This window comes from Coturnix japonica, chromosome Z (genome assembly GCF_054131305.1).
Source record: "Coturnix japonica strain WE chromosome Z, WE-NBRP24, whole genome shotgun sequence".
Lineage (NCBI taxonomy): Eukaryota > Metazoa > Chordata > Aves > Galliformes > Phasianidae > Coturnix > Coturnix japonica.
Window position 1 is genome coordinate 41,412,412 of NC_140702.1, and position 13,417 is coordinate 41,425,828.

General features: G+C 38.0%; 1 protein-coding gene across 4 annotated transcripts in view; it reads right to left on the reverse strand.

Moving 5' to 3' along the window:
- Positions 1-1,763: 1,763 nt before the first annotated feature.
- The window catches only part of FOCAD (focadhesin), an 86,603-nt gene continuing 74,949 nt past the window's right edge, over positions 1,764-13,417 (reverse strand). For all 4 annotated transcript variants that reach the window (XM_015849089.3, XM_015849086.3, XM_015849088.3 and 1 more), the window contains 9 exons: positions 12,988-13,116; positions 10,398-10,513; positions 8,249-8,506; positions 7,606-7,695; positions 6,668-6,845; positions 5,826-5,923; positions 4,786-5,037; positions 3,709-3,784; positions 1,764-2,203 (listed from right to left, as the gene is read on the reverse strand). In XM_015849089.3, coding sequence (XP_015704575.2) covers positions 2,130-2,203; positions 3,709-3,784; positions 4,786-5,037; positions 5,826-5,923; positions 6,668-6,845; positions 7,606-7,695; positions 8,249-8,506; positions 10,398-10,513; positions 12,988-13,116 — 1,271 coding nt within the window. In that variant the 3' untranslated portion in view covers positions 1,764-2,129. The remainder of the gene's footprint in view (positions 2,204-3,708; positions 3,785-4,785; positions 5,038-5,825; positions 5,924-6,667; positions 6,846-7,605; positions 7,696-8,248; positions 8,507-10,397; positions 10,514-12,987; positions 13,117-13,417) is intronic.

Consider the following 13,417-nt stretch of genomic DNA (forward strand, 5'->3'; position numbering starts at 1 on the left):
CCTTAATTAATTTCTGGAAAGATCAGGACTGGGCAGCCAAAAAAATCACCTCAAATATTGTCTGACTTCTTTCCACCTCTGGATGATAAAACCCTTGAACAAAATAAGCACTTTTTGTACATAACTATATGAAGATGACAAAGAGCCAAAGCACAAGGATGAAGGAATGTCACTAGAAAGTGATGCATTGGACAGCCACCTCAGGAACAGAAGCGTATCTACTACATTTGTCCATCTTTATACAGCTTATGCAGTGTGATACTGAATTCATAAGTATATATATGAAATGTGGAAAGGGATTTGTATATAAAAATTAAAGAAACAATTTTTATAAGCCATTATTCAGTGCTCTTTTTGCCTATAGAACAGCTACACTGGAATCACAAGGACTCATCCTACTGCTTGCTCCAGCTCCAGCTTCCTTTGCTGCCTTGTCACACATCTAAACTGCAGTAGCAATTAACTTGTCCATCTCAGTCCTTGAAAGTTACTGTCTCCAGAGGAGTGTTCTATTTTGCAGGAGATCACCTAGTAATAAAAATAATATCCATTTCTCCAGCACCAGCACACAACTGGAGGCACAGCCTCTTTCCATCACAAGCTACACACATAGGAAAAGCAGGCCAACAGAAATGGAACAGTAGATAAAAGGATACACTACAGGTACCCAACAGTGAACTTCTCAGTCTTTCAGAGGATTATATTCCTAACTAGCTTTTGTTTAGTTCTGTGGGCTGAGCACACAGTTATATACTATGATTATTTCCACTATATATATATATATACACACTCCAATCCAGCAGTTTGTGTACTTGTATCACTGTGCAGACTGTAATGCAGCACATGAGTGTTACCCACAGCTTCCACTTAAATAATCTTTTCATCTAAAATAGAATGCTAATGCAGACACAAACTCAGATGAGTGGAGCTGTAAGCTACTTCGCAATAGCACTCTATGGGTGGCAGCATTAAATATCTGGCTTTGTTAGAGGTTACTTTGAAGAGCACAGTGGTTTCAGAGTCCTTCCCTCCCTACCTTTAGACTGGCTTCTCCACATACTTTTGCCTACAGAGTAGGAAATTATCATTATTATCCACTACTTTAGAAATACAAGCAAGCTCTGTGGTAATTTTCCACATACCCAATTGCTGAAACAATGCATCAACAGAGCCAATGGTTGTTCCTTACAGTTTACTTTGTTAGGTGGGAAATGCTAACGATGAATTCAGTGGAAAATTTCTTCTGCACGGTAATGTAATTGGGCCTGAAATAAAGAGAATTCCTGTAGAGGGTGTGGCTCCCAGATAAAGGGCCAAAATACTTCCTTGAAGTAGAGCTTTGCAAGACACCAGAGTCCAGTACACACGCAGTTATTGTCAGTTAACTTTTGTTTAGTGAGGACAATTGCTAAACACAGCTTTTGTCCTTTAAGTCCTCTCTCCCCCAGACTGCAGAGGTAAAGCTCTTCTCACATACAAAATTGTGCAAAGGACACAAGAACAACTTTTAGTGGACGGAAAACTGCAACAATCCTGGAGCCGGGGGCTCCCCATGTCCTTGCAGACACTGACTTACTTAAACAGTCTCAATAAAGCTGTTGCAAAACTGGCACACGTTACACCCCTTCAGGAGCTGTATCCTATGTACCTCTGCTGTGGTGCCACTGCTGCACAAGGGCATCTTATTATTAGTATGAAGTGTTATCAGCTGAAAACTAGTACTCATTCAAGGCTTTAAAACACACTTCAGCATATAGGCCACATCCAAACAATTCTTGTAATGTTTTATTTCTTTCCCATTTGCTCCACAAAGCTCGGAACACACACCACTCCAGTCTCTGATGCTCCAAGCTGTCACTGAAACAGCTTAACTGAAACAGCATATTTCTCATTCAGATCCAGCACAGCTCAAACCATGCCAGACAGTCTGTAGGAGAATGACTCCACTAGTGAAAAATATACTTTTTTTTTTTTTTTTTTTTTTTTTTTCATCATGTGAGTCTTTGGGAGAGGAGGGAAGGAACTGAGAAACTTCTGACAGGAAACATTTTTGGAATTTGTCTTCCTTGATGCCCGAATTGTAACTTTATGCTTTCAGTTTTCTTCACGAGGTAATGCGCTGCATGCAGCTACCAGCCATAAGCTTTAGTCCACACGGCTTTCTTCTTGAACTCTGCAAGCGATTTCAAGGCCAGAAGTGTAACTGTGAAGACAAAGAAAAAATCACATTCATATGTGCAGTCTAGAATGAAAAGTATGTGCAAGAATTCTTCCTAGTCATTCTACTAACAGGTATAGATTCAATTCCCCTTTTACTGGCTCTTTTCATGACTTTCATTTCCTAGCCTGACAGCTTCTGATGCTACTTCTGCTATTCCCAGATGTACTAGTCTCTACATACCTCTGAAATGTCATGCTGTACGAGACCTTTCACCTGCTTTATGGCATGTCTTCCATTGAAATAACATCACCACTTTCTCATTAGATCATCAATTTGAAGCAGCACGTATCAGCCTAGTCTGCAGGAAGCCTCAATTCAGTGACCATAGATCCAAGATAGCGGGGTTAGGAGGTACTGGGAAGGACAGAAGGATGAGGTACAAGGTCTTGCATCCTCTGGTCAGTTCACTGATTCACAGTGCAATCCATTGATTCAAAAGGATTATGCATTTAAGCAGAATCTGGTTACCAAACTACTCATGTTCTAGTCATCCAGGAGGGAATCGACTCATCTCAGCCACTGCATACTGAGAATATAACTGTGTGCATCAGAATCTTCTGACTACATAAGATTTCCCAACATCCATTCCCAACTTCCCAACATCCAAACATCCATAGCATGTTTCTGCTATACTAAACTTGAGTCCACTGAAGATAATAAGCATACAGTCAGGGAATCTTTAGATTTATCAGAGAGTGATTAGAATTTGAAGACTATCAAAAGCAAGGCCAGTTATCCTAGAAAAGCAAACAACTTATAAGCAGCTTACAAGAAGTTGTGCTTAGGTCCAACAAACCAAGTGATTCAAATGAAGTGCCCTATGTTAATGGAAAGAAGAAAAAGCACACTTCCTTCATCATAAAGTATTTATGGTATCCCCTTAATCATTTGCATAGATTGTATGACACTTCTACATCTCAAAGTGACCAATGTAGTACAAGGTAGGGTCAAATTATATTACTGTAATTCAAAATATTGTGAATCCCCCATATTTATATCTTTCATTTCAATAACCCAATTCCACCATTCTGTGGCTCACTACACCAGTCAGACAACTATTCTGGGCTGTCACTGTCTGTCTCTTCTCCCTTCCCCACAGTTCAGTTGCATCAGAATAATTTCTGTTTTGTGATTTCTACTCTAGAATTGGAGGTTTTACAAATAGTATGTTTATTTTTAAAAGTATAATTTCAAAAACAGTTGACAGATCTATCACTGAATACTCTTGTAGGACCAGATATCTACCTTGGGACCACTGGTTCCTTACATCTTCACTACAGTATCACAAGAGGCAGCAGATAAGACAGCAAAGTCTTTAAAAAGGAGTCACAGATAGGTACTCTGTCTTGCTTGTGAAGGTCCCCTTACAGACAAATTACAACTCTCCTACATACGCTGATTGCATGGATTCATCTTGCTCCTTTTAATAACTGGATTTTTCACTGTTATTGCTAGTTACGGAAAGACAAGGAACAAATTAAAAATACCTTTCAGCAGGTCTGTAGAAGATTTTGATAATGCTTCCTTAGGACTTTCCAACATGCTGATAAGCCAGTCAATAAACTAAGGATTAAAATTAAAAAAAAAAAAAAAAAGAGAGAGAATTAAAAGAGTCTCAGTATCTAAACACTACACATTCTTTTCAGTTTGATAAGCAACATCAGATTGCTGCTAAATTTGAACATTTACCTCATTAGAGGTAGTGGCCAATCAAGCTTCTGCCCAAACTAACCAAACTGCATCTCACCATTAGTGTAATTTCTTCCACTGTTTGATTTGGTACTTTTATTCCATCCTACCATGGAAGCAATAATTCTCTGTAGGAAAGAGGGCACAGTAAGCCCTTTTCTCTTGCCTACTTACATCTTTATTAATACAACTCTTTTGTATTTGTCCAAATGTTTTAAGGCGAATCCATCATTACTCTTACTGTATTTGTCTCTCTTCTAAACTCTCATTTCCTGACTGTTTTTCTAGCAGAGTAAGAAAAACATGCAGGAGAACATGGTATTTCAACCTTATTGGAATGATCGTCAGAACATGGTGTCAGATTCTTCCCTAAAGCCTAAATCATGTATTTGCATATTAATACCCCACTCCTACACTTCACCTGTATTCTGAACTCTGACTTGAGTGGGAACTCAAAGCACAAAAGTGTGCAGGAACCAATCATTAGTGGTTCTAGCTATCAATCTATGGATTCATACTATTTCCACATATCTCAGTGATAAGTAATCTGCAATAGGTTTGCCAAATTAAGCATAATTGTTTACACTTACTTTAATGAAATACTTGGAAAAAAAATGAAACTGAAACATTCCAAACAAAGATTGCTGATTACCCTACATTGCCACAGTGGTGATGTCCAGCTCTACTGGGCCTTCCTTTTAGAGTTTACAAGACCAACTTGCTACCACCACCCAATTCTCCCTCAAGGAGAGTGTTCCTTATATCTAATTTTACTTGAGAAACTGCAGTCATATATTTTGAGATAAGTAATATCTATTATGAATAAAGAAAAGCAAGATCACATGTTAGGTGCTTACCAGTATGTGCAATCTTACCTTTTGTGTTTGCTCTTTCCAAGGCTCTTTAGCTAGCAAAAGGGAAATGCTACTGGGAAGAAGCGTGAGCGTTTCCTGCACAGCAAGCTTGTCAGTGGGGTGCTTGCCAACTCGATCCTCTGACAATTCTGGTAATACTGTTGGGTGCTTCCATGGTGACCAGTTGGCACTGAGGCCAAGCAGTAATGGTGCACTATGGTCAGCCCAGGACACCACCAAACCTGCAAACAGCCACAGTAGAAAATCTATAACCTAAAGAGGAAAAAAGTAAAAGTACACTTCATTAAATGAGTAACACAGGGAAAAAAAAAAAAAAAAAAAAAAAAAGAAATAACATATGGAGGTTTACTCAAAGTAATCAGGTGAAAATCCACCTGAGATTCAAAATGTAACAACTAAAAAGTTCTTAATATTCTCAAGGGATTGAAGTAGCGTTAGGCTGTTTGTTTTTTTTTTCCCAACTCAAAATCAATCAAAATTGTCTACAGAAAGAGAAGCAAAAACACACTCTTACAAAGCCATGCCTTAGTTTAATGCTTACCCACATCTCATTAAAATGGGCAGGTAACATTTTTACAGTAACCTGACTGTCCAGTGTCAGGCTTGTGCGCTGAAACCTTTGACAAATATTGAAGCAATGCAACACGTAACATGTAGCTTGTTTGTTACCCTAAGACAGAAGACTAATGGCTGAACAGGCATTATCATTAACAGTATTAGTACTTTAAAACTGTCCAAGCCCTCCCAAAGAAACAGCAGGCACAGAACTCTAATCTCCTTAGACAGCTCTACTTGTGAACTCAGATTTTCCTTTAATCTATATACAGCAAGTTAAGTTTTTGGTCTATATTTAGTTGCCTATAGCATTTCTCACAATTTAGATTTTATGGTTATTATTAAATGCACATTTGCAACATAAATTGAAAGTCTTCTAATATATGAAAGCAAAGAGAACAATATCCAGTGTTGAGAAAGAATGTGAACTACACCAACATAACTTTTTTTCCCTGAAAACTGCAAATTATTTTCACAGCACGTACCTCTTTACGATCAACATTTTGTACAGGCGCTGATTTGTACGCTAAATTTCCAATGTAGCCCATCAAGTCCAGCAGCCAGTCCATCCTTTTCATCACTCCTAAAAGAAAAAGAATACTGGCTCACTTAAACTTCACAATGCGCTATTTTTCCTTAAAAGTCAAGGGTGAGGAAACACAATGGCAACAACTGGAGGAACAACAACCAGCAACCACTATCGCGTTTATTTCATGACTGCCACTGGCAGAAGGCATACAGGCACTTGCACAGTACAAAGCCTTTGCTTGTAATGTAGGCAGCACACTGCACATGTAGATAAAGAAATGTTCAGCAAGATCAATTTCATGTAATGGCAGCCTGCTCTGCAGACATGACTACTCCTGAAACCTAAAACCTCCCCAGGGTCTTTTAAAATACAGTCAAGGCAATGGAACTAAAACACTCTTACTTTGTCTCACACTGTTAAATTAGATACTAGCTATGAAGCAGCAGGTTTGCACTGACAGTGGTCACTGATGTGCTATGTGTATTTCAAACAATACCCAAAAGATTAGAGCAACTCAGAGACACAAGATGCAGTCATGGCTGTAGCCAGCAAATCACTTGTCTATGATAAGTGACTCATTGCTGATCCATGGAACGATAAAGAAATGGAGAAAAACATAACAGCATTTGTTAGAAGTATTTCAGAAGCTGAAAGATTCTGAAGATTGAGAAGTTTCCAGTGTGGAGAAGTTTGAAAACAATTGCATCAGATTATCTTAAAATTACATAAATAATATCAGAGCAGACCCATTAGTATTCGTTGATACTGCAGTTGATCCTTTTTTAAGGCTGGCCTTACCGGTGTTTTCATGGCTCACAATACGGGAGTGATAGAAACTATGCAAGAACATCCATACTATAGACTCTTTCTGGTAATAACCTATTGAAGTATCAATCACAGCACTCAAGTTCTTCAAAGGCAGTCTGCCTTGAGAAATCAAATACACTTTGGTGAAGATGGCCTTCTCCACATTGCTCTGCAAACCAAATGTAAGAAAAGATTAAGTCAAAATATGCCTTATTTTGTGGAAACAGAAAGATACGATTTATTCCTCTAAATAAAGAGCTCAAGGAAATGACGGTTCAGCTTTCCTGACCTATTTAAATACCGATTCACTCTCTCTGATCAGTAGATGGAATAGCAAAGCATTTTGTCATGGATTCATAAAAACCTGCTCTAAACTCCTTCCACACAGGTTATTTACTCAGCATATAGTATTTTTCAGCTGCTAAGAGTTCCAATGCTAGCTGATGTGGTGAGCTAGAAGCTGAAAGTTTCCACTGTTATCTGTCTACCAGGAAACACTCTGAGCATGAATACAAACACAGCAAATTAGGTCATGAATGAAAGACAATTCAGCAGTTCAGTTGAAGAACTTCACTTTTTAACTAAAGAAAAAAATCCAGCAGTTCTCAACAGGATGCATTTACAATCTGCTTCAAGCTGGAGGTTATGCTAACACAGGGAGGCTACAGACTTTTTTGCACTACTGGATTAAGAAAATCTAACACCACTCCGATTCTAAATAACAGTCCAGTTCAAAGTCCTGGGGTGAAATCAGCAGCACTTAACTGCCTTAATGAAGTTTTGGATGTGGACTGACCAATTTTGCTTCTCTCTCTGATGTTTGTAGAATAGTGCCCAAACTCTCATATTAAAAAAAAAAAAAAAAAAAAGTAATTTATGCTTATCTCATTTAATTTTGCAATTAAAGGCCAGGAGAAAACCATAATTACCTTAGAGATTTGGACAATGCGATCAATCTCTGAATCAGCCATTTCTGAAATACATTTTGCTACACTGACATACATCTCCAGTTCACTTCTCTGCAAGAGAAAAATAAATGTACATTTGGACATCTACCACCAGATTTCTTCTTCATTAAAACCACTATGTCTGGGAACTTTATTAGTGACTTCAATGAACTTCATGTAGGAATAAATAAATAAATACATACATAAATAAATATATATACTAAAACACTTTTAGAAACTTTTAAAAATCCTTCCTTGCAGATATTTTCTGTATCTAGGTAGTTCTTTACATCACTGCAAGATGCTGAAGCCTCTGTTGAAAAAGAACATCTCCGAATGTTCTCTGCTTCTGTTTCAGTACTATTTATTTCAGTACCACTACTGTGTTTTCCCACTACCAAGTTATTTAAGAGGGAAACCCGTATTAAAATGGCCTCACAACTCAATCAACAGAATATTTGAAAGTAATGTCAATTGAAATTATGCAGAAATCATAACTGCTCTCACTAAAAATTTTACATCCTACTTCATGTTTCAAATCTGATGAGTCAGTGCAAAAAGATGGGATTTTACATCAGTAAAAATAACCATTCAAAGTTTATATGTCTCATATGTTATTCCTTACCTGAATTTCGTTTGGTAGAAGCTCAAATATTTTCTCAGTAGCCTGGCACAAAAAGCCCCAGCAGTACTGGACAGGGTTTGGAATTTTCATTGCCTGCATGAGTCCCTGTAAAACACACTGGCAAATTTCTGGGTTTTTTGTGCGGTTCACTTCAAATTGCTGTATCAGAAACACTTCTGTAAAAGCCTGTAGCTTGTCTTCTGCAACATGTTTCATCCACAGGGACAGGGACATCAAAAGGTATTTCTGTGCTTTCATCTAAAAAGAGGATAGAAGATATGAGTGTCTTAAAGTTTGCTGTAATTTCCAGATTATCTTCACTGTGTGTTTAGGTCTTTCTGATTCATCTACATATTTGGGATTAGTTTTCAATTCACTGGTGTTCCCTGTACTACATAGAAGCAATCTACAAATGCAGAGGTATCACTCATCATCTAACAGACCAAAACAAATTCTTAAATTGCTTTGAGATATTAAGTGATTTTTTTACCACATGATATAAATCAGTATGTTTCAAGGACACAAATAATTTCCTCTTGTGCTAAAAACAGAATCTGATCTTCACATAGTTTCATATTCTAACTCTATAATCACAGAATCATAGAATGGCTTGTGTTGGAAGGGACCACAAGGATCACCAAGTTCCAGCTCCATTGCTGCAGGCAGGTTTGCCAATCACTAGAGCAAGCATTAGATCAGACTATCCAGGGCCCCACCCAACCTGGCCTTAGACAACTTCCAGGGATGGGGCATCCACAGCCCCACTGGGCAGCCTGTTCCAGCACCTCACCACTCTTAGTAAAAAAAAAACTCTCTGACATCTAATCTCAATCTCCCTCTTTAGTACAAAACCATTCCCTCATGAATGGTGTTCACTATCCACCTGTGTAAAAAGTTGATTTCTCTCATGTTTACAAACTCCCTTTAAATACTGGGAGGCCGCAATGAGGTCTCCCCACAGCCTTCTCTTCCAGGCTGAACAAGCCCAGCTACTTCAGCCTGTCTTCACAAGAGAGGTGCTCCAGCCCTTGGATTCACCTTCATGCCCCTCCTCTGGGGACCTCTCCAAAAGCTCCACATCTTTTCTGTGGGCCACAGATTGGATGTAGTACTGCAACTAAGGTCTCACAATAGCTGAATAGAGAGGGACAATCACCTCCCTTGTCCTGTTGGTCACCCCTCTTCTGATGGAACATTTATTCCATGTTCAGAAGCAATATGACATTCAACTTATTAAGTATAAAATAAAAATAAAAAAAGAAACAAGGAAAAAATGCAACTCAAATAAAGCACTTCAGAAAGCATTCTAAATCAGTTAAATCTGATCTCTTCCATAACTATGTCTCATTTATTTCCTCTTTTTATGGATTGCTTGAATTACAAGAAATTCAAACATGGCAAAATTCTGTTTTCCTTCAAAATTGAAGAACTTCTTTTCAATGAACTCTGTCTTACTAAAGACCTTTTACACTGGCAGAAAAATGCTGTTTTCCCTGGATACTGCACACTGCAATCCCAAACAAAACATACAGACCTTGCATTGGCAGCCAAGCACAGGAGTATGATACACCTAATACCATTAATATTATTGGTTAATGAAGAAAACTGCAATTATCTTGGAAAATAAAAACTAATATATCCTGGGGCTGAGTCCATTTTGTGACCTGAAATCCACACTGCACCGAGAAACCAGAGCTCAGAAACAAAATACTTTGCTTTTTGCTACCACATCAAGGGCATACATTAAAAAAAGCCACAGAGTGTTTATCTACCTGTGGAGATTAATTTAAAATCACAGGACAAAAGACATCCCTCAAGGAACTGGAAGAGAACAATTTTGTTCCTTATATGCCATGGCTTCTTACACGTCTAGATTGTCAGAAATGCAGCAGGAAATGAAAGAGGCGCAAAAGATCTTAAGTGATCAAAACAAAACCAATGTTGTATATCTTAAGTTTATCTTGAACCTGAAGGTCCCAGACAAGATACTCCAGTCCATCACTAGAAACAGATGCTAAATAGTACTCATTTCTGCAGAATTCTGAACTCAGTAGTCACTTTACAGTTTGACACTCAAAACTTCATTACTATTTGAGCAATCTCCTTGGAAAGAGGTGCTGAAGTCACACGGATTTTCTGACATACGTACACTGAGACTATAAACAAGAGGAGGAGCCACCCACATCCCCAAAAGCACTGCAGCATTTTGAGATGATTGGGCTTGTGTTGCAGCCAGTTCAAGGCAGAGATATTTTATCTCATCACCTAAAACAAAAAAATTAGAAGTTAGGAAATGAATTATTTTAACTTTAATTTTATTCTCAATGCATAAAATGAAGGTTATCGTTCTACTTGAGCACTTGCAGATGAAACTCCATTTATAGAGCCGCTACTTAAGAGTTTTCAACACATTCACTGAAGAATGTTCCTCTACCCATTCACACTTGGACAAATTCTGAGATGTCTTGCTGAATGTTCCCTTCAGTTTTCTCAATAAGAAAAACATATCAATCACACAGTTCACTAGTAGTGCACAAGCAAAGCAAACAATTCAAGAATCTAATACTTTGGCTCTTTAGAAGACCTTACATTAGATGTTATGGTACTTGCACACCTCTGAAAGGATAAAATTGTTAGAAAATACTTTGTCAACTAATTCAAAACTGTCTCACTAGCTTGGAGTACTACATCACCGATAATAATTTATTAGTGATTGTTAACAGAGAATTGTTAAATAACAGATCCCACCTATATTGCATTATATAGTTCTTGCTCAACATTTATAATAAATTTTCTGCAGTACCTTTACAGATAAGTTTCACAGCGGACTTTTAGAAGCATTTAAGTTTTGTAAAAATGTCCACAAATAATAGTCATGTAAGAATCTGATAAAATTGAAAAAATAATCTATTTTTCATACAAATATTCATGACATAGTTAGTTCAACATAATTATGTTAGTTTTTTGTTTCTAGATTGACTGCTAGGTGAACTGTACTGCATTATGCTTTTTAAAACAAGCTGAATCACAGAATCATAGGAGTTGGAAGGGACCTCTAGAGATCATTGAGTCCAACCCCCCTGCCAAAGCAGGCTCCCTACACCATGTCACACAGGAAGGCGTCCAGGCGGGTCTTGAATATCTCCAGAGAATGACACTCCACCACCTCCCTGGGCAGCCTGTTCCAGTGCTCCGTCACCCTCACTTGTAAAGAAGTTCTTCCACACATTTGTGCGGAACTTCCTATGCTGTAGTTTCTGTAAATAATGCTTATTAGTACACAAGAATATCTATTACTGTGCAGATATATAAAAGAGTGTGCAACTTCCACAGGAACACGGAGGAAGAATCAAGAGAAATTATGTTTGAAAACAGACTATCATGTGCACTGAAATTAATAAAAACAGTGCCACAAAACCGATATACAATTTCCTTTGGAATTCCCCTCATTTACAAAAGTCAGAGTCCTAAGCAAAAAACAGGAATAAAAAAATTTCCCAAGAATTTAAAAAGTTTCAGCTATTCATAAGGTTGCACACAAATTTGCATTAGCATGCACTGCACAGCTCAGTATAGGAAATTCTTCCACATATTCTTACAAAAGATTCTACTATCCATTGTAAGATTACAAAAGTTCCAGCCCAATTAACAGTAAAAGCATTTCATTTGTTGCCAAATCTCTTCTAGATCTAGCAAGTATTTGTTCCACACTGGACATTTCAGTGGTTTCTAGTGCTTTTGCAGTCAATCTGTACAAGTAAAGAGAGAAATAAGCAAAACTTTCAGTTTTCTGGGCTCAGTTTAAATGCAACAGCTCTTGACCAGCCTAGCTGTAAAAAACAATCTGCAAAACCAGTATGACAACTACACAAATCAAGAGAAACAAAACTCAGCAGAATCAAGGGAATGTGGAACTATGAACAGGAGGTGTTTTTTAAGGAAATGAGTGAAAGTCAGCGACATTTACGTCAACCAAAAATAACACCATCAGATATCCTGAGAAAAGCTATCCAGTCCCATCAAATCAGCGCTGTGATTTGATCTGTCACACAGCCATTTGCTCACTTTACCCCCAGTGGGATGGGGAAGAGAACTGGAAAAAAAAAAAGTACAACTTGTGCATTGAGATAAAAACATTTAATAGGACAGAAAAGGAGGGGAAAATAATAATAACATCAAAAGAATATACAGAGCAAGTGATGTGCACTGTAGTTGCTCACCACCTGCTAAATGATGCCCAGCCGATGCCCCTCCACTGGTCATCTCCTAGATACACAGAATCCAGAGCTGCAATGGAAAGATAGGGATATGCTTTCCCCTTGTAGCCAGTGCCATTTAGTAGACACTATATTTTGGAGTAGCGATAGCTAGGTGTGCTATAGTTCAAATCTGTGATAGATCTACCTGCATCTTCTAACACAGACAATTGTACTGCATTCAGTGGGTACTGGATTAAGACAATTTCTGGTCTTTGATGGGTTCTTCTCACCAAATCCACTAGTCCCAACAGAACTTCCAAACCTCTTAGTTCTGTCCTCTAACCTCTTCTTATATTACAACAACTTATGTCCAACACAAAAATTGCAAATACATGCCTGCAAACATTAGAAAGTTGCCCTTGAGAGCAACAGCAAACAATTTCTGAAGCAACTAACAGGTTCTGTAGCTGATGAAAACTGCATTAGTAAAGAAGTACTGCAGCAAATACAAGTGACTTAACAGGAAATTACTGAACTTACCAAAGTTTAGCCTCATCAAAGGAGAAAGAACAGATGCCCAGTTTACAGGTGGATACTGATGACTCTCTCCAACTACAGCAATAGGTGCCAGTGCAACTTTCACCAGCTGAGTTGGAACAGATTCAGGGCCTGGAACAGAATATTCAACCACAGCCTGATTTTATGTTTAGTTAAATGCTTCAGAAGAAAAGTGCATGTACTATATCAACTCAAGCTGCAATGAAAACCAGTCTGTAGTAAAGAACTAGAGAGCATTATAAAATTACCTGCTGCTTTTGCATTGTTTTTTGTCCCCTGTATCCAAGAATTAGCTGTCTCTTGTTTGTAATTAATGGATTTATGTTTAACACTAATAACCTGACAAAGGTTTTTCGGGTTGTTGTCCCTTGAATCAATGTATAGATTACAGACATTCCTCATCTTGTAAGGT